The 21,186-nt window shown below is 44.0% G+C and overlaps 1 protein-coding gene across 1 annotated transcript in view; it reads right to left on the bottom strand.

Annotated features, from left to right (window-relative positions):
• The window catches only part of AK7 (adenylate kinase 7), a 68,015-nt gene that overhangs the window by 18,902 nt on the left and 27,927 nt on the right, over positions 1-21,186 (bottom strand). Inside the window, exons 5-12 of the mRNA XM_019983944.2 lie at positions 16,554-16,664; positions 12,227-12,307; positions 10,678-10,766; positions 8,595-8,685; positions 6,833-6,910; positions 5,193-5,342; positions 2,067-2,195; positions 736-868 (exon numbers count right to left, since the gene is read on the bottom strand). Coding sequence (XP_019839503.2) covers positions 736-868; positions 2,067-2,195; positions 5,193-5,342; positions 6,833-6,910; positions 8,595-8,685; positions 10,678-10,766; positions 12,227-12,307; positions 16,554-16,664 — 862 coding nt within the window. The remainder of the gene's footprint in view (positions 1-735; positions 869-2,066; positions 2,196-5,192; positions 5,343-6,832; positions 6,911-8,594; positions 8,686-10,677; positions 10,767-12,226; positions 12,308-16,553; positions 16,665-21,186) is intronic.

Below are 21,186 nucleotides of genomic sequence, written 5' to 3'. Positions count from 1 at the left end.
ATGTCCTTTGCTGTTTAATTACAGTTTTTGATGCTTTACAAATACTTATGACTACTTTGGCCACCTCATGGGAAGAGTTGACTCATTGGAAAAGACTCTGATGCTGGGAGGGATTGGGGGCAGGAGGAGAAGGGGACGACAGAGGATGAAATGGCTGGATGGCATCACTGACTCGATGGACGTGGGTCTGGGTGAACTCTGGGAGTTGGTGATGGACAGGGAGGCCTGGCGTGCTGCGATTCATGGGGTCGCAAAGAGTCGGACATGACTGAGCGACTGAACTGAACTGAACTGACTGATGACTACACACAATTTTTTAAAACTTAGGTAGTTCTTTCCCATCAAGTTTTTTTTATCTTAAATCAACTCTGAATATTCATTGGAGGGACTGATGCTGAAGCCGAAGCTCCAATACTTTGGCCACCTGATGCAAAGAGTTGATTCACTGGAAAATCCTGATGCTGGAAAAGATTGAAGGCAGGAGAAGCGGGCAACAGAGGATGAGATGTGATAGCATCACCAACTCAATGGACATGAATGTGAAAAAACTCCAGCAGATAGTAGAGGACAGAGGAGCCAAAAGTGCTGCAGTCCACGAGGCTGAAGAGTCAGACACAACTTAGCAACTGAACAACAACACAAGGTTGTTTTTATAACAAGGGCAAAACCCAACTGTCACAAGACTATCACTGTCACAAGAATATGACTGTTACAAGAATATCACAGAATGGTTACCTGCGTTCTGGTCCATGCTTTCCTTGATGCCTTCCAAGAGCTCCTGAGCATCCTCCACATTATCCTCCTCTTCCTCCTCTTCACCTTCTTCTTCTCCTCCTTCTGTTACATCCTTAGGTGTAATGATTGCCTCCTATATATCACAAAGATATTCAAATAGCGTGATGTCCTGCATTGATTGGCTACTCTTAAACCTTGTGGCAAATGATCCTGGAAAAGGCTGGTACCCAAACAGGGGAGGTACTCAAGGACAGGCATGCAAAAGTGGTCAAGATGCTTGTATCTATGGGACAGATGAGCATCTTGTGGGTTTCTTACTCTCTTTTAGATGAGTAATCTATTTCTGTGCTAATGCCAGAACCACTTAAGAATCAACACTCTCTCTACCCACGGACACCACCTAGTAAGCATCGTTGAGTCAGACATGACTTAGTGACTAAACAAGAACATATATCCAAAAACCATAAAAACATTAATTTGAAAAGATGCATGCACCTCAATCACAGCAGCATTATTTATGATTGCCAAGATAGGGAAGCAACCTAAGGTCTATCAACAGATATGTATTTATATCACATGATGGAATACTACCCAGCCATGAAAAATAATGAAAATTTGCCTCTTGCAATAAATGGATGGACTTGGAGGGCATTATGCTAAGTGAAATAAGTCAGACAGAGAAGAACGAATACTGTATGATATCACTTATATGTGGAATCTAAAAAATACAGCAAACTAATGAATATAACAAAAAAGAAACAGACTCAGAGATACAGAGGACAAACTAGTGGTTACCAATGTGGAGAGGGAAGTGCGGAGGGGCTACGTAAGGGCAGAAAGGTAAGAGGCACAAACTATTATTTCTAAAAGAAGATACAAGGGTATACTGTACAACACTGGGAGTATAGCCAATGCTTTATAATAACTGTAAATGGAATATAATCTTTAAAAATTGTAAATCACTTTGTACATGTGTAAGTTATACAATATTATAAATCAACTATACTATACAATTTTTAAATTGTACAACTATACAGTTTTAAAAAGAATAACAAAACCGCCAGTCAACAGAGAGAATACAAGATATATTTTGAGCAACAACTAGAGACAGACAAAAGTTTAAAGTCCACCCATGAAAGATGCTTCCACCTTACGAAGGAAAACCCTTTGGGATTCTGTGTTTTCATAATAGGGGCTGACAACAAACTCCAGTTAAAATAACAAATCTCTTTGAAGGATGCCACAGAAGATCAGTGACTTCTTAATTATAAGACTAAGAAAAGGCATTTTTAAATTATTGAAATCCCCAATAAAGTTGCTAAAATTGTTACCAGTTTCGCTATGGCTTCAGAGATGACATCTTTCAATTTAATGTGGTGCAGTTTATAGTATTTGGCTAAAACTTCAGCGACGCTGGATTTTCCCACAGCAGGAGGACCGAGAATGCAAATCTTGATCGGCTAAAAGAGGAGAAAAGGGATGACACAGGGCCTCTGAATGATCTGCAGCTAAGCGAGATCTTTATTTCAAGGATCAGCCCTTTGAAGTCTCAGGATTCCGCAGGCCGGTTCACTGCTTCATCAAGAGCCCAGAGTCACTTTCTCTTGGTGTTTAATGAGCATCTACTATGTGTCCTGATCTGCGCATGGGGGACAAGACACAGCAAACTGTGCTCAGGAGCACCCTAAAAGTACTTAAAAACAAAAAAAAGCAAAGTAGTTGAGCATTACACACTACAATTTCACCTTTGCAGTGTTACCCCTGTAAAGACAGCAAAGACAGAGAAGAGTTTCTAGTCTACTCTTAGAAAGTGCTTAATTTATTGCCTCTTGAACATTGTTTCTGGATTAAACTTGGTCTTGAATTATCTTTTCCTTTTTAAACCAGTTAATTTATTCTAGTTTTTTTAAAAATACACCCATTAAAAAAAAATTTCCTCTGCTGAAAAACTTGCTTGGATGCTAAAGAAGCTCACTACATTCATAACTGGTGAGCAAATGTTTATTTCTAACAGAAATAAAAATACCGGTGACAAATAAGTCATTTCTTTTGAAATGGTTCAAATGGTTGTGAAACTGAAGCTTGGTATTTTGCAAGGCAAATTTTCAAAATTTTAAATTAAAAAAAAAATCATGCCAAAGAAAAGAAATTTCCATGGGCAGAGTGTCCATGTGCTTAAAGCTTACATAATTTCATACATGGAGTTGATTATCATGATTACTGCTATCATTATTAGTACTACTACTATTGTTATTACTATTTGTCAGGCTGTGAAGGGAGTGAGCAGAGGCCCTGCAGGGGTGCTGGGTAAGGTGTGGTGGACATGAATGATCTCGTCTGCTCAGGGGCAGGCTCTCAGGGTGATGGCGATGACCAAGGTGGTGGGCATGAGAGGGTAGGAGTCAGCAGAGCAACACTGGAACTGAGTCTTGATGCACAGAGCTGGGCTCCGAGGGGCACATGGTGCCTTCACCAAGACGTGAGGGCCGGTGGTCAACTGGGCAGGTTCACCTGCCTGTGTCACCCACACACCAAGAGTGGATCTGTCTCCTGGCGTAGGGATGCTCACCTTGTGTGCTGCGTGCTAAATTGCATCTGCCTCTTTGTGACTCTATGGACTGTAGCCTGCCAGGCTCCTCTGTCCATGGGATTTTTTAGGCAAGACTACTGGAGTGGATCACCATTTCCTCCACCAGGGGATCTTCCCAACCCAGGGATCAAACCCATGTCTCCTGCGTCTCCTGCACTGAAGGTGGATTCTTTACCCGATGAGCCATCAGAGAAGCCACCTTATCAGGGTACAAAGCAGGAGCTGGTAGTTTACTCGTTTATAATGACAAGTAGGGTTGCCACTGGGCTCAGGACACTCCAAGGGCTCGTGTTTGGTATATTACCCCTCAAGGCAGACACGTATAGAAAATAGTTTGATGAGCTTTGATCAGAGTGAGAGTTGGATGAATGGACTGTTGAGTGGCAATAGATCAAGGTGGCTGAATGCACCTGGCTCTGCACAGGGCCGGCTTTGCTTTGTTAAAGGAATGGGATTGTGGGGGCCATTGGCTCAATGCCACCGGCATGGCATTGTCTACACTGCCCTCGGTCGTGTTTGCTGTTCTATGCTGCCATGCTCACCAACGCCCCAGGGATGGACAGACTCACTTTAATCTTTAGGTATGCTTACTCCTTCTATCATATTCTGTCCAGTTTTGCTCATCAGAAACCACATGGTCTCTTTAAGGTGTCTTGTCCTACCTCCACTCTGACTTGGTGTTGTTCTAAGTTGACCCACAGATGACAACACTAGTCTAACCTCTTGAGTTGCTCTGTGCTTCAGGACAGTCTCCAAGGACAGCCATCGTGGGTGTCTCAGATGCTTAAAAGCATCATCGTTTCTCTTGCAAGTTGGTACATCTTTTACTGATTCTCAACAAGGCATCATTTTCCAGAGAGTATGATTTTTAGGCTACAAATGCAACTCTGCTGGCTTTTGTTCAGTATTTCCATGCACAATGGCAACCTGAGGGCACCTGTTCCTCGTGGACTGTAGTTTTCTAAATGCTTTCTCCTGTCATATTCACTCTCATCTTGGGAAAGCCTCCCTGTGAGAAATCCAAAGATCTGGGCAAGTGCTGCCTTTACCTGACTTCAGAGATGGAGCTGTGGAGGCTCCACAGTTCGGCCGTTCAAGCTAAGTTGGCATCTTAGCTAGTCTGAATCCCTGACTAGCTGTGTGACCTTGAAGAAATTGCTCCATCTCTCTGAGCTTTGGTTTCCTCATCTGGAATATGGAGATAAGAATATCTACGGCAAGTTGTGATTGCTAAAACGATCAGAAGGGCCTTCTCTGCTGATTCAGTGGTTAAGATTTTGCCTGCCAATGCAGGAGGCGCAGATTCGATCCTTGGCTGGGGACCTAAGTTCCCACATGCCTTGTGGCCAAAAAGCAAAACATAAAACAGAAGCAATATTGTAACAAATTCAATAAAGACTTTAAAAATGATCCACATCAACAACAAAAATCTTAAAAAAAAAAAAAATTAAAATGACCAGCAAATCCCCTGGCCAATCAGAAAAGATCAAAGTAATCATCAGCCTTCCCTACCTCCTACCTACCCAGATGGATACCCAGGTGAAACATGGACCATTGAGGGACCTGACATCTTCCCTTATAGAGACGGCTCTGTGACACTCAGTCTGGGGCTCACTATCATGTTCAGTTGGTGTCAAGCATAACGGTCATCAGTGTCAACTCAAAAATTTTTAATATTCGATTGGCAAGTTTCCAATAGAATATAGATGCGGATTGTTAGACCTGAACAACGGGTCAGACGTGATAAAGAACTTGAATTTAGAAATTCAGACATGTGAAAGAAAAGTACTTCCATTGGTGTAATTACACCAAAGCCTCATGTACTTTGCTTAAATCAGAAGCTTAAATAGGAAGTGGTTATAGTTACCAATAATCTTCTGCTTTGCTTGTACTCTTTGAGGATGCTGTTGATATTTTCCACAAATCCTGCTTGAGCGAACCATCGAATGTTAAAATTCTCCTTCACAAAGAGTGCTTCCATCCTCAAATTGACCAGTAAGTGGTCAATATTCTCTTGCTAAGAGAGAAAAGGACGTCAAAGACTTGTCTCCTGCCAGCCCCCTCCCCCGACAGTTATAACAAACCTAAATCACCGAAGTTATTGAAGAAAAATATGGACGCATTTGCTAAACATGAATGTCAGTGAAGACAGCTCTAAGTTTGATACTTTGGCCACCTGATGGGAAGAGCCAACTCATTGGGAAAGACCCTGATGCTGGGAAAGATTGAAGGCAGGAGAAGAAGGGGATGGCAGAGGCTGAGATGGTTAGACAGCATCACTGACTCAGTGGACATGAGTTTGAGCAAACTCTGGAAGATAGTGAAGAACAGGGAAGCCCGGCGTGCTGCAGTCCACGGGGTCGCAGAGAGTTGGACACGACTTAGCGACTGAATGACAAGTTTTGACAGAGCACCTGCTGTGAGACTCTGTGACCCCAAAGTCTCCCCACACTTGCTCTCTTGTGATGGGCGGTGTCCTGCCTTACACAGTTACACAAACAAAGAGTAGGGAGAGGGACTTCCTTGGTGGTCCAGTGGTTAAGGCTCTGTGGTTCCACTGCAGGAGGCATGGATTGGGCCATGCAGTGCGGCAAAAAAAAAAAAAAAAAAAATGGTAGAGAGATACTAGAAGTGCAAGTGGAAGATTTCTTCCTTTAAAAAAAAAAAGGTTTTTAAAAACTCTACCAGTTTTTTGAGTATTGCAATCTCATGGTTCAAAATCCAAAAGAACAAAAAGTGCAGGGCAAACATACACACTACTATATACACGTAGATAACCAACAAGGGCCTAGTGTGTCATACACAGAACTCGACTCAGTATTTTGCAATAACCTAAGGGGGAAAGACTTTGAAAAAAAATAGATATATGTACATATAACTGAATCACTTTTCTGTACACCTGAAACGAACATCACAATGGAAATTAACTATACTTCACACTTAAAAAAAAAAATAGTAGAGGGGCAAAGTGCCCTCTTTGGCCCCAGTCACCATCCACCCAGTTCTGCTTCTCAGAAGCAAGCAACGATATCAGTCCTTTCGGAATCATGCCCAGTCAACTCTTTCGCTAGAATTTATTTCTTAAGGGAAGATTATATCCTAAAACAAGCTGGAAGAATGCACTGCATGGCTAAAACTGTCCTCTTCTTGTTGCAGTGATGAGATCAGAAATTCAGCCTCCTCTTTGAATTTTAGAGAGGAGCCAAAGAGAACAGCATGTAGTGTTTGTATAGCATTTTATACATTAGACAGCTTTCAAATATATTTTTTGATCATGATCTCTGAAGGATTTTCAGAGGGAAAACAAACAAACAAAGAAAACAAAGAAAAAAAAGAAAAAAAAACAGGCTCACAGAAGAGAAGAAGTTGCTACAGGTTTGAATTTCCACTGTAAAGGAGGAGCTGAAATGAACCCGCAAGCCAGATCCTCTGACTCCAGATCTCTCAAGAAGCAATACCTTCAGGAAAAGAGTAGGAAAAACACAAAAAAATCTCTCATATACTAACTGTTAAGTCCTTGGTTAGGAAAGCATTTTCCTTGGGTACTTTCTGGATTTTCCCAGGGCCAGTACTTTTACTGATGCACTGTTAGAGAAAAACAGAAATATTATTTTGGTTGACCTGTAAGATTTTGATGTAAAATTTCTCAAATAAATGCAAACATAACTGAATACAAAAAAAATCTGCAAAGCAACAGGGGAGAGCCCTGAGGACATGAACTGGTTTATTAGTTCCACACAGAGCAAAGGATCCTCACGGCACAACAGGAACTGGACACAGAGATGAATAAAGCCCGATCCCTGCCCTCAGGGAGCTCCCAATCTGAAAAGGGAGAGACAGACGGGTACTCAGATGCTGGTGTGTAATGTCTGATGTTAGGAATATGGAAACGAGGTGCTGGGGCTGCAGGGGAGGTGGGGTGGAGGTAGCGAGGGTGCAGAGGAAGAGGTCTGAGGTGAATCTTTATTTACTTGTTTTGGCCACACCTTTCAGCAAGCGGCGGGCTTCCCAGGTGGCTCAGTGGTAAAGAATCCACCTGCCAATGCAGGTGGCACAGGAGACATGGGCTTGATTCCTGGGTCGGGAAGATCCCCTGGAGTAGGAAATAGCAACCCACTCCAGTATTCTTTCCTGGAGAACCCTGTGGACAGAGGAGCCTGGAGGGCTATAGTCCATAGTGTGGCACAGAGTTGGTCACGACTAAGCGACTGAGCACACACGCACTCGGCAGGAAGTACTTCCACCATCAGGGATCGGCCTGCACCTCCTGCAGCGCGAGCTCGAGTCCTAGCCCGTGGACCAGTGCGGAAGCCCCTGAGCTGAACCGTAGAGGTGAGTAGGGGTCAGTTCCCTGGCAGTTCAGTGGTTAGGATTCCACACTCTGACTGCAGAGGGCCCAGCTTCCGTCTCTGGTCAGGGAACTAAGATCCCACATGCTGCTCTGTGTGGGACCCTCCTCCCATAAAAGATGAGCAGGGGGTGCCCTGGGGAGGGGCAAAGGAAGGCTGCACTGGCTGAGCCAGCTGGGCCACAAGGTGACCTTTAGCCAGAGCAGCCTGGAGAGGAGAGGAGATCTTCAAAGATCAGAGCTCCTGGAAGCTGCCAGTAGGTTTGGAGAACTTGACCATTATCAGTACTCTGGGGCACAGGTCACAGATTCTAGTAGTCCGGTGTGTGATTTGTGTCTGAACCCTACAGTGGCCTTTTCTGCTCCTTTCCGTGCATATACTGGGGAGAGACTATCATGGTTGTAATTTCCCAGCATATGTATGCTGCTGCTACTGCTGCTAAGTCGCTTCAGTCGTGTCCGACTCTGCGACCCCACAGACGACAGCCCACCAGGCTCCCCTGTCCCTGGGATTCTCCAGGCAAGAATACTGGAGTGGGTTGCCATTTCCCTCCAAGCATACATATACTGCAGATGCAAATAGTAAGCTTCGGTTTTGTTGTTGTACAGACCCCGTGGACTGTAGCCTGCCAGGCTCCTTTGTCCATGGGATTTCCCAGGCAAGAACACTAGAATGGGTTGCCATTTCCTTCTCCAGGGGCTCTTACTGACGCAGGGATCGAACCCAAGTCTCCGGCATTGGCAGGTGGACTCTTTACCACTGAGCCACCAGGGAAGCCCAAGCTTGGGTTTAAGGATATTCTATTTTAGGCCCCACCCCCACCCTACACCCAATCTTGTTAGCACCTCTGATTCCACCTTGAGGGGCTGGGGTAAAATGATTTAAGAGATGCCACCCAGCCTGGGATGACACGGCTATACCTTGACAAAGTCTTCCAGGGTGTGAACTGACTCGTCCACAGCCACCAGGTAGCGGAGCTTCGGCACGTGGTCTATGATGTTCTGTATCACTCTGCAGACCCACAGGGAGCATCATCCCCAGAGGGAGCAAACACAGGAGATGTTTGTTTATGTGAATAGGATTCGCTGATTGCTACCCCCATCACTCTGCAGACCCCCAGGGAGCATCATCCCCAGAGGGAGTAAATACAGGAGATGTTTGTTTATGTGAATAGGATTCGCTGATTGCTACCCCCACGGGCCAGGGGCTTTGACGATTTAGTGGATTATCTCACTTTCATTTTCCTACAAGGTCAAGGTTGGAATGATGGTCCCCAGGCTACAGAGGAGGAGGCTGGTAAAGAGTTAAGTGACATTTCTTGGGCTGAAGAGTTACTGGGAAGGTAGAAGGGCCAGGATTGGAAACCAGATCCATCTGCTTACAAGAGTAGCTGAGCCCTGTCAGGACTTGTGTCGATGAAGTCCGTTCACCCACTACCTCAATGAAGTCTCATGACAGTGCTTTGGGGAAGGTCTTTCACAAAGTAAGACATGAATTCACAGAAGCTATGACTCCTTAAGTCACATAGCATGGAGTGGCTTAGACTTCCCACCTTGGATTAATAATGGATGACGGCCAACATTTCTGAGGGCTTAATGCCATCAACCCTGTGCTGTGGGCTACCCCAGGTTTTACCCCACTGAATTCTCACAACACTCAAGTAAGGCTATTATCATCCCCATCTCACAAATGAGAAAATCAGACCCAGAGAAGTTAAGCAACTTCCCCAAACTCACACAGCTACTGAGGCAGAGCAGGGATTTGCACACAGATGAAAAACAATTCCCAAGAAACAACAGTGAAGAGAAGATTGTCACGAGACTGTGGATTCTACCTCTATCGTGGCTCCCTTAGTCAAATGGAAATAAAACAAATGCACCTGTCTAAATCTCTATTTCATATTTGTTTTATATTAATTTCACAGAACATTGCCTCTTTTAGCTTCTTCCTTTGTTAAATATTTGACAATCTTCAAGAAATTAGCAGGGAAAAAAATTCTACCAAAAGGGCCCCTGAGTCCTTGTGTAATGGGAATAATTTAATTAATTTAATAATGTAAGATGCTTTCATATCTTTAAAACTTGATAACGTGGTAATGTAAAGTTTCTGCAGAAAAGAAGAGTCTGTCTCAGCCTCACCATGTTCAGTGTTAATGTGGCCTGGAGCAGATTGAGGTTTTGAGTGGAGTCTGAAGCTTAGGGAATCCTTCTTTGAGAATAGTAATGAAGATTAAGTTTAGGGCTGTGGAAGGGACCCATGCAGGGGAAGGGTCCTGAAGTTTAAGTCTCATTGTTTCCCAGTAAATACTGCCTGGGATTGGGACTAATTGAATAATGGAGAGAAAGAGAGGGATCTAGAAACCAGAGAGGGGGAATTCCCTAGCAGTCCAGTGGTTAGGGCTCCACACTTTCACTGCAGGGGGCATGGGTTCTATCCCTGGTCAGGGAACTAAGTTCCCACTAGCCACATGGCCAAATTTAAAAAAGAGAAGAGAGAGAGAGAAAGAAAAAGAAACCAGAAAGACTCTCAGAGAGGCACTGGTTCCTCCTGTGGGGTGAGCCAAGGGGATAACAGAATGAAGCTCTTGGAACTCGAAATGCAGGTGTGATGAATTGCAAATAAATTGAACCCATCTCTTACCTAGTGTTTAAGTCAGCATGTGCAAAGAAGGATATGGGGATCTGGGGATACTCTATGAGTCTGAAAAACACTGGAAGATGTGCAACTGTGCTCCTAGGGTGAACCTGAACTTGAACTTGCTGTCGGAAGTGGGGAACTCTTAGATAACAGACACTATTTCATCAGACACTATTTCAATAGTATTTCATCACTATTTCATCAGACAGACACTATTTCAAAGTGGAGCTGATAAAAGTACCGTTTACTTAGGGTTGCTGTGAAGAAGAAATACAATAATACGCATGAGGATCTTAGCACTTGGTAAGAAACAAATGCGTCGGTCAGTTAATTCTAGGGCAGTCACACGGCTGGGAGAACACTTACCCTGCTAGATCAAGAACGTGAATGGCTGGAATGACATTTGTACCATCTCCAAACACTGGTAATGCAGGGACTTCACCCAACCAAGCTAGCTAAAATAAAGAAAATCAAAAGCATTTTTCCCCAGTTCCTTGTGCCTGACTATTACAGCTCACAAAGACAGCCATAGTTGGAGACATTCAAAAAGATCTATCTAACTGATGAAGTAATCAGCTTAAGATGTTTTATAAATCAGTTCTGATGAGATTTAGTTAATCAAATCCTATTAAAAGAAATGAAGTGCAACCTCAGGGCTGAAATACTTTTCATTAGCTATCTTTAGTAGTCATCTGCCTGTTATCTACATAGACAGAACATACTGCAGTATGTATAATGTCTTCAATTTTTATTTTTATGAGAATTAAAATTTCAAAGTACCCCCACTGGTTGGGGGTTATTATCATCAGTTTGTAGATGAAATGCTTAGTGGATAAAGTACCTTTCAGGAATTAGACTTCTGATAAGTCCTTTACACTGAATTTGAACCATGATCTTCACAGAGTCCAAATCCTTGTCTTTTCCCTTCATTAAAGATTTCAGTAAATAGATAGTGTGGGTACTGTTTAATTATCCTGAGTGAAAGAGGTAGGGGTGGGGGCCTCAGCAGATCACTGGATATTTTGGACTTGGGGAAAACCATTTAAGGGCTTTAAGCAGGGAAGTGAAATGACTGGATTTGCTTTAGGATCCCCTGGAGAGGGAATGGCAACCCACCCCAGTATTCTTGCCTGGAGAATCCCATGGACAGAGGAACCTGGTGGGCTACATACAGTCCATGGGGTCGCAAAGAGTTGGACACGATGGAGTGACCAACACTTCCACTTTCACTTTCTTGTGAAGGGATGATAATGGGAAGTAAGAGTTTAAATGGAGAGACCTAAGCCATGTGACTGGCTGGAATGACATTTGTTTCATCTCCAAACACTGGTAATGCAGGGACTTCACCCAACCAAGCTAGCTAAAATAAAGAAAATCAAAAGCATTTTTCCCCAGTTCCATGTGCCTGACTATTACAGCTCACAAAGACAGCCATAGTTGGAGACATCCAAAAAGATCTATCTAACTGATGAAGTAATCTCGTCCAGAGAGGGTGGGTGGGGAGTTGGGAGTGCTGGGTTGAAGAAAGGGAAATTCTGGGGAGTCTGTCTCCATGGGGCTTGAGGATCTCGTGGTGGACGAGAAGGAGGGAGGAGTTGGGCTTTGGTTGGTGTAGCTGGGTGCAAGGTGGCCCACTTTTCTGATATGGGGCCCCGGGAAGAGCTGCAGATTTGGGAAGTGACCATAGATACAGTTTGGATTTGTGAAACACGCACGTTGAGGTGCTGGACCTGCAGAGGGAGAGGGAGTTCCACTGGACACTGATGTTTAAGTCAGTGGCACCAGTCATGGGATTGAATGGCCCAACCCTGGGAAAGATTTTCTTTTTAATGAAAAATAAATAAATTAGAAAAAAATAAATATTTAGAAATTTGCCATCTTAAAAAAAATCCTCATAGTTATAGAAAAGTCATACCTTAAAAAAAGCATGCAAGATGCCTCCTTCCATTCCATACTGAAGTCCAGCAGCAACTACATAAGTGGCAAATTTTCTGACCTATGAGATAAAATACAAAAGAAAAGCTAAATGTAGTATTATAAATCGCAGTGAATCAGATTATTTTAGTGATTTTTTTTTAAATGAGCAGTTTAGTAAGTCTCATCACCTCTTTCAAAAACTCCTAACATATTTTGTGTGCCTGGCCTCTTGTTAATCCTTCAGCTGATTAGAGCACGCTCATTGGTGTCTGAAGTACAATTATCAGTACAGACAACCCCCACCCTACCACCACTGAGATTCGATTTGGGGCGGCTGGATGTTGCTAAGTTGAAGAGAGAATTGTGAAATGAAGATGGAACCCAAGTGAAGATGGAACCCAAGTAGAGATGGGAACACCCCCCAACCACCACCACCAGTATGAGAGAACTGGGGTCTTTGAGTGAACTTTGTGAAAACTGAAAGTCGTTCAGTCCTGTCTGACTCTTTCCAAGTCCATGGACTATACCGTCCATGGATTTCTCCAGGCCAGAATATTGGAGTGGGTAGCCTTTCCCTTCTCCAGCGGATCTTCCCAACCCAGGGATTGAACCCAGGTCTCCTGCATTGCAGGTGGATTCTTTACCAGCTGAGCCAACAGGGAATTGTAACTGATCTATGTTCCTGTACAACTGGGCCGGGGGATAAGCAAGGCAAGGGCACGGTGACCAGGTCCCCCAGCTTTTCCTGCCTGTCCTAGAGAACGTGATAACAAAAGTCCGCAAAGGATTTAAAAAGCTTATGAACTTGCCTCAAAATGCTAAATTGGCCCACTGCTGCTGCTGGTGCTAAGTCGCTTCAGTCGTGTCCGACTCTGTGCGACCCCATAGACGGCAGCCCACCAGGCTCCCCCGTCCCTGGGATTCTCCAGGCAAGAATACTGGAGTGGGCTGCCATTTCCTTCTCCAAAATTGGTCCATAGTCTGGTGTTTATAGTATAGTTTGTAACTATGAGTGTGATGGCTGCTGATGTGGTGACAGTAGATAAATACTGGACAACCAGCCCCAGGAACACAGTGACCACGTCTGTTTTGTTCATGGCTGTGAGACCAGCTCCTACCCACAGTGCCTGGTACACAGTAGGATCTTAACGGATGTGAGTTACAAGATTCTTTCCAAGGGTCTATCTACTTGATGAAAAACACTAGGTTAAAGAAGAGTTATTAGGATGAACACGTTGGCCAGAGCAACCTTATTTCCTAATTGTTCAGAAAAGAGTGGCTAACAAAGCTTGGGATAATTAATAGAGGAATGGATAAAGATGTGGTGCATATATACCATCGAATACTACTCAGCCCTAAAAAAAAACTAAATAATGCCATTTGCAGCTAGAGATAATCATACTTGGTGAAGTAAGTCAGAAAGAGAAAGACAAATACATATGATATCACTTACACATGGAATCTAAAATATGACCCAAATGAACTTATCTATAGAACAGAAACAGGCTCACAGACATATAGAATAGACTGTGGTTGACAAGGAGAAAGGGAGAAGAAAGAGGGGTGTACTGGGAGTTTGGTGTTGGTAGATGTAAACTATTACATTTAGAATGGGTAAACAACAGATCCTACTGTATAGCACAGGGAACTCTGTTCCATATCTTGTAATAAACCATAATGGAAAAGAAAATAAAGAATGAATGCATGTGTGTGTATACCTGAGTCTCTTGGCTGTACAGCAGAGATTGGGACAACACTGTATATTACCTATATTTTAATCAAGAAAAAATTTAAAAAGAAAAATAGGGACAAAAAACCCTAAATTTTGATTGTGTCATTTAGAGCATGGGACATATGTCATGTTCTTATAATAAAAAAAGATACTAAGATGATGCTGTTTCTCCATTTTATTTATTTATGGCTACATTGCACAGGCACTCCGGATCTTAGTTCCCTGACCAGGGGTTGAGCCCATGCCCGGTGCAGTGAAAATGCAGAGTCCCAAACACTGGGCCGCCAGGGAATTCCCTTATTTCTCCATTTTAGATTGTCATTCACATTCCCTCGTAGCTCAGTCGGTAAAGAATTTGCTTGCAGTGCAGGAGACCCGGGTTCGATCTCTGGGTTGGGAAGATCCCCTGGAGAAGAAATGGCAACCCACTCCAGTATCCTTGTCTGGTAAATCCCACGGACAGAGGACCCTGGTGGGCTGCAGTCCACGGGGCCTCAAAGAGTCGGGCATGACTGAGCGACTAACACTCACTCCCATTATTTTTGCATGTGTGATCATGCCTTCTCAACCAGTGATCAAGAAATCATGGATTTTCCATTGGGACAGGTTTAATATAATACAGGATTTGGAGCTGGAAGAAATTTAGATTGTCTAGTCTAAACCCTTTTATATTGCCTGCTGCTGCTGCTGCTAAGTCGCTTCAGTTGTGTTCGACTCTGTGCGACCCCATAGACGGCACCCCACCAGGCTCCCCCGTCCCTGGGATTCTCCAGGCAAGAACACTGGAGTGGGTTGCCATTTCCTTCTCCAATGCATGAACGTGAAAAGTGAAAGTGAAGTCGCTCAGTTGTGTCCGACTCTTAGCGACCCCATGGATTGCAGCCCACCAGGCTCCTCCGTCCATGGGGATTTTCCAGGCAAGAGTGCTGGAGTGGGGTGCCGTTGCCTTCTCCATTATATTACCTACTTAACTCCAAAAGTTGAATGACTTGGCTAAGATCATAAGTTAATGGATTAGAATTCCTAATATCATATTTTTTTTCTTCAAATATTTTATATTCACAGTGTTTGTATCGCCAAAGTAAAAAAGAAAAAAATTTACTAGAAGCACAGTTTTGGGAACAGAGTTCCTTGTGTAATATTCTCTGAGACCACTAGGTGTCGTCTTAGAACTATAATTACCTACCATTACTGACGGTCTCGTGACTATGGGAAAATAGCAGTGGATGAAAACTTAGAGGTTTGGGGGTTCCATACAAATGTACGTAAGTTAAATGAGGCTAATGATAGTATCACTTAATTCACAACGTTGTGAGGATTACCTATGAGGTATATGAGGATTACATGAGGTACTGTAAGTAATACATCTGGCATAGTGCCTGGTACACGGAAAGCAAGCTTTCAATTTTTAGCTTGTTATTGTTTATTCATCACCAAGGCATCCCTGTCATATAATTTGATATAGAGAAATTAAAAAATTTTAAAATATATGGATTTCAAAATGATAAAAATTTTCTGCAAGTGAAGGCTAACAAGCTATTATCTTTGTTGAATTCTCAGCTAGAGGTATGTCAACAATCAGTGACATAGATGTGTCAAGATGAACTCTATTGAATGGTGGAGTTTTGGAGTCAGGAAAAAAATAACAAAACCCACAGGCTTTGGTGTCTGATGGATCCAGGTTTCAGTCACAGCTCCCTACCACTTGACACCTCTTTCCCACAAAGTCTGCATTTGTGAAATTAGAATAATTATGTACGTACACAGGGCTTTCCCTGTGTGGCTAAAACTCTACGCTCCTAACGCGGGGGGCGGGGGTGGGGTGGGGGGGAAGGGGCGCGGCTGGTGAACTAGACCCCACATGTTGTTGCTGTTTGTTTGCTAAGTCACGTCTGACTCTTTTGTGATCCCCACGGACTGTAGCCCATCAGGCTCCTCTGTCCATGGGATTTCCCAGGCAAGAATACTGGAGTAGGTTGCCATTTCCTTCTTCAGGGGATCTTCCCGACCCAGGGACAGAAACCACGTCCCCTGCATAGGCAGGCAGATTCTTTACCACTGAATTACCTGGGAAGCCCCAAAGTGGGAATGAGGAAGAGGAAACTGCATTTCCCCCTTTTCCCAGACTCTATCTCATTTATTTCTTACATCTACTCTGAAAAGTGCATATAAACCTCATCTTAGAGGGAATTCCCTGAAAATCCAGAGGCTAGGATTTGGTGCTTTCACTGCCAAGGGACAGGGTTCAGTCTCTGATTGGGGAACGAAGACCTTGCGCATCACACACACATTCCCACTCTTGAGTTATTTGCCTCTTCTCGACCTTTTGGATCTACACTGGGCTCTGCTGAGGACCCCACACAAGGCTTCCATCTTAGGGGGCTGGGCCAGAACTTGGGCCAGGACACGGCCTCTCTGAGGGAGCCTGAAGCTTGGAGGTCTGTGAGTGTAAGGACGTGGGACCTAAATGCAGAGAGAGGGAGCCAGCTAAGATATGTATGCAGAGCATGTGGAATGGTCCTGAGCAGGGGCATTGCAAGCGGGTCCCAAAAGAGCTTTTCCTACTCAAAAGGTTCTACTACTTGAGACTTACGTTTTTCCCAAATTTGAGAACCATTTTTTCAGCATTTATGTGGTCCAGAAAATTAGGATGTTGCTTTCTTCTTCGATAATCCTCTTCAGTAAATGGGACCTCAGAGTCATCCTATGAGAGAAAAAAGCCCAGAGTCCATGCATTAGCACGATGGGAACTTCTTTTTTTTTTTTTTAATAATTTTTCTCTGCGCGCAAGCGCGCGGCCCAGGCCCCGCCCCACTAGGCCCCGCCCCCTTCTAGCCACGATGGGAACTTCTAAGCTCCAAGATGCTAGGGAAATCTGTACCATAGATTTCAGTTTATCCCTTTGATTCTCCAGGAAGAACTGCTGAACTGTCCCTCCAAGGGACTGTATAGGAATGTGAGTTGTGGAGAGACCAAGGGATGAACAGCTTAGTAGACTGTCTGGAAATATTTTTCATTCCTGATTCTTAGGATAAATTGATATCCTATCTGATGAATCCAGTTTTTAAAGCCTAAGACAGAAACTTGTGCAGGGTATGTTATTAACATGGAATTGACTTGAGGGAAAAGCCAGTATGGAAAAGAAGAAAAAAAACTTTCCTTTAAGTTCAAAGTGTTCTAAAAATTACTGCTTATTTCTACAGTGACTTAACTTCCTTGAAAATGTTTCAGCTAGTTAAATTCTACCTTTTTTTTTTTTTGACCACACCTCGAAGCTTGAGAGATTTCAGTTCCCTGACCAGGGCTCAAACCCAGGCTCCTGGTGGTGAGAGTTCTGAGTTCAACCACTGAACCACCAGGGACTTCCCCAAATTCTATCATTTACACTTCATCTAAACAGAATTTTAAAATTTAAATGTCTTCTTTTATTCTGTAGAGACGTGATTCTATAAAGACATTAGAAAAACCTCATTTCTTAATAGTTCTTGACATGCATGTAGTTTCATTTATTCTTTTAATTTTATTTATTTTTGGCTGGGCTGGGTCTTCATTGCTTTGTGGGCTTTTCTCTAGTTGCGTCGAGTAGGGGCTATTCTCTGGCTTTGGTACTCGGGCTTCTCATTGCCACGGCTTCTCTTGTTGAGGAACACAGGCTCCAGGGCACGTGGGCTCAGCAGTTGTGGTTCATAGGCTTAGTTGCTCCTCGTCATGGGGAACCTTCCTGAATCAGGGATTGAACCCGTGTCTCCTGCATTGGCAGGCAGATTCTGACCCACTGAACCACCAGGGAAGATCCCTGCAGTTTCATTTTTAAAATCTAAATTGTGAGGCTTTTTTTTCCTTCTTCTTCTTTTCCATACTGCCTCTTTCCCTCAAGTCAATCCCATGTTAATTAGAAGATACCCTGTCCAAGTTTCTGTCTTAGGCTTTAAAAACTGGCTTCATCAGATAGGATATCAGTTTGTCCTAAGAATCAGGAATGGAAAATATTTCCCGACAGTCCACTGAGCTGTTCATCACTTGGTCTCTCCACAACTCACGCTCCTAGAGTCCCTCGGAGGGACAGTTCAACAAAAACTTCCTGTAGAATAAACGGAGAAACTGAAATCCATGGTACAGATTTCTCCCCAATCCATGCAGATTTAGAGGTCCTAATTGGAGTAGGATTTCTGATATTTTTTTTTTGACCGAGCTGCACAGCATATGGGATCTTAGTTCCCTGATCAGGGATTGAACCAGTGCCCCGTGCCATGGAAGCACACAGTCTTAACCACTGGACCTCCAGGAAAGTCCAAGGATTTCAAAAAATACAGTCTAATCAGAAGCCTTCCAATCACATCACATTGCTCTAAGATAAATAACTGGACAAAAGCATCTGAGTCCAGGGCTTATCCAAAATTAATCAGAGAGGAAGAACAAACACAAGGATGAGAACCCTGAGGCATGACAATTGTTGGCAGGTTTGGGAAATGGGAAGAAGGGCTGAAATGACTGGAGCCACGCTGGGGATTGGGAGAGGAAGAGGTAGGCAGTGCCAGGCTGCCAGGGTTTGTGGACCAGGTGAAGGAGTTTAGATTCATCCTAAAGGCATGGGAAGGCATGGAGGATTTTCAGCATTTTAAGCAGGACTATAACCTTACCGACTTAATGGACATGAACTTGAGCAAACTCCAGGAGATAATGGAGGACAGGGAAGCCTGGTATGCTGCCGTCCATGGGGTCGCAAAGACATGACTTAGCGACTGAACAACAACAACAATAGCATGATCTGAATTATATTTGAACAAGATCACTTGAGCTGTTTGTTGGAGACTGCCTTGGAAGGATGTGATGGCAGCTGCCAGTTCCGAGGCCATCCTGTAGCCCACAGATACAATGAGAACAGGATGGATTTAGGAGACATTTCGGATGAGGAATTAACAGAACTGAGTGATGAACTGACTGATGGATGGAAGGGAGAGAAGGTGAGCAGTGGACATGGTGGACACTACTGGGAGAAAGACTGAGAAAGAGTGAGTTTTGGGGAAGATCCAGTTAGTCCACCCCAATTCTGTGTCCATAGTAGATACTCAATGAACACATGTCATCTAATTAGCAGACCTCTTAAATATACCCAGGGACTCCTATGTAGGACTGCCAGATAAAATAGAGGCTGCTGCTGCTAAGTCGCTTCAGTCGTGTCCGACTCTGTGCGACCCCATAGATGGCAGCCCACCAGGCTCCCCCGTCCCTGGGATTTTCCAGGCAAGAACACTGGAGTGGGTTGCCATTGCCTGCTCCAATGCGTGAAAGTGATGTCGCTCAGTCGAGTCCAACTCCTGGCGACCCCATGGACTGCAGCCCACCAGGCTCCTCCGTCCATGGGATTCTCCAGGCAAGAGTACTGGAGTGGGGTACCATTGCCTTCTCCACCCAGCTAAATTTGAATGTCAGATAAACAAATATTTTTTCAAGTATGAGTATGTCTTAAGGCATGAGATACACTTACGTGACACATTATTTGCAGTTTATCTGAAATTTAAATTTACCTGGGTGTCCTGTATTTTAGTAGCTACATCTGGCAATCCTAGTCACAGCAGATCTATAATCAGCTTTGCTTTCAGGATGGACTGAGTGCCAGCATCTCCCTGGTCCTAGTGACAGTGACATGGTGGCCAGCCTGCCGAACTGACCTTCCTGCTCCCTGTGACTGGCTGCCCAGTGCCCTCTGGGCCTTGTAGCACCCTCAGTCCTTATGGCAGTGACAGAAACAGTTACGTTTCAGGTGACCTGGTTCTCTGGTCACAGGTCTGGACAGCCAGCCAGTGTCTCCCCTGCACTCTGAGACTAAGACTGGTCCACCCTCTCTGGCCAGCTGCACTGGGCCCGTAAGGTCTAGCCAATCCTGCGCTGCAGGCTTCGAGCTGTCATCTCCAATTCCTGGTTGGGACTGAGATCTGGTTTGTACATTTCGAAACTTCCCTACCGATTGTGGGGCTATGTTCCCTCTAGTCCTTAAATTTCCCATGTTACAAACAAATGACAAATAAAATGTCTTTTAAACTTGCATCTTTTATACAGGTTCTAGTCTCTTGCAACCATTTGTATCAGTCGCTCTTCCAGTAAGTGATGAGTCGCCGTATTGTCGGCATAAAACCAGGACTCTTCTATTGTTGTGTATTGATGTGTGTTGCCATTTCTGGAAACTGCCTGCCTTATTAACACCTCATTACAATCAACAGGCTCACTGATAGGCCTCATCTTCATAGGAAGCAGAGAACTGACTCTGTAGTCATCTCCCTTTTCTTCAAGGACTTTGGGTGAACCTGTTGTCCGCTAAGACTCTGGGGGACCCTCTTTTTAATCGGTCATTGTGTTTGACTCCCCGTGTGGATCACTTGCTGGACTCTTTCCCCCCTGATCATTATTCTCTTTCTCCCACCTGGTCCGTATGTGTGATGACAGATCCCATCTGCTCTTCTGGGCTATCTGGTTAAGCCAATGTCATCTCTGGTCCCCCCCTTCACTCAGTATAAAAAACCAAATACATAGCTATACTTTTATTACTATTTTTAAATTTTTGGTGTTACTCCATGGCATGTGGGACCTTAGTTCTGCAACCAGGGATCAAACTTGTGCCCTCTGCATTGGAAGATGGAGTCTTAACTGCTGGACCACTGAGGAAGTCCCTATACTTCTAAAACAGATACTATGGAAAAAACCTGGGTATATTAAGATTCTCCAACTTATTAAAATTGTATAATATTTACAAATGAAAATATTCTATTCTACTTACCCTTTTGTATTAAAACTATCTTAAATGCACCATAAAGAAAGCTGAGCACAGAATTGATGCTTTTGAACTGTGGTGTTGGAGAAGACTCTTGAGAGTCCCTTGGACTGCAAGGAGATCCAACCAGTCCATTCTGAAGGAGATCAGTCCTGAGTGTTCATTGGGAGGACTGATGTTGAAGCTGAAACTCCAATATTTTGACCACCTGATGCAAAGAGCTGACTCACTGGAAAAGACCCTGATGTTGGGAAAGATTGAGGCTGGAGGAGAAGGGGGCGACAGAGGATGAGATGGTTGGATGGAATCACCAACTCAGTGGACATGGGGTTAGGTGGACTCCGGGAGTTGGTGATGGACAGGGAGGCCTGGCGTGCTGCGATTCATGGGGTCACAAAGAGTCAGACACGACTGAGCAACTGAACTGAACTGAACTAAATGCAGTTTTGTATTTGTT

This window comes from Bos indicus, chromosome 21 (genome assembly GCF_029378745.1).
Source record: "Bos indicus isolate NIAB-ARS_2022 breed Sahiwal x Tharparkar chromosome 21, NIAB-ARS_B.indTharparkar_mat_pri_1.0, whole genome shotgun sequence".
Taxonomy (NCBI): Eukaryota; Metazoa; Chordata; class Mammalia; order Artiodactyla; family Bovidae; genus Bos; species Bos indicus.
The sequence above is the reverse complement of the archived record's forward strand: the minus strand, read 5'-3'. Positions and strand labels throughout refer to the sequence as shown.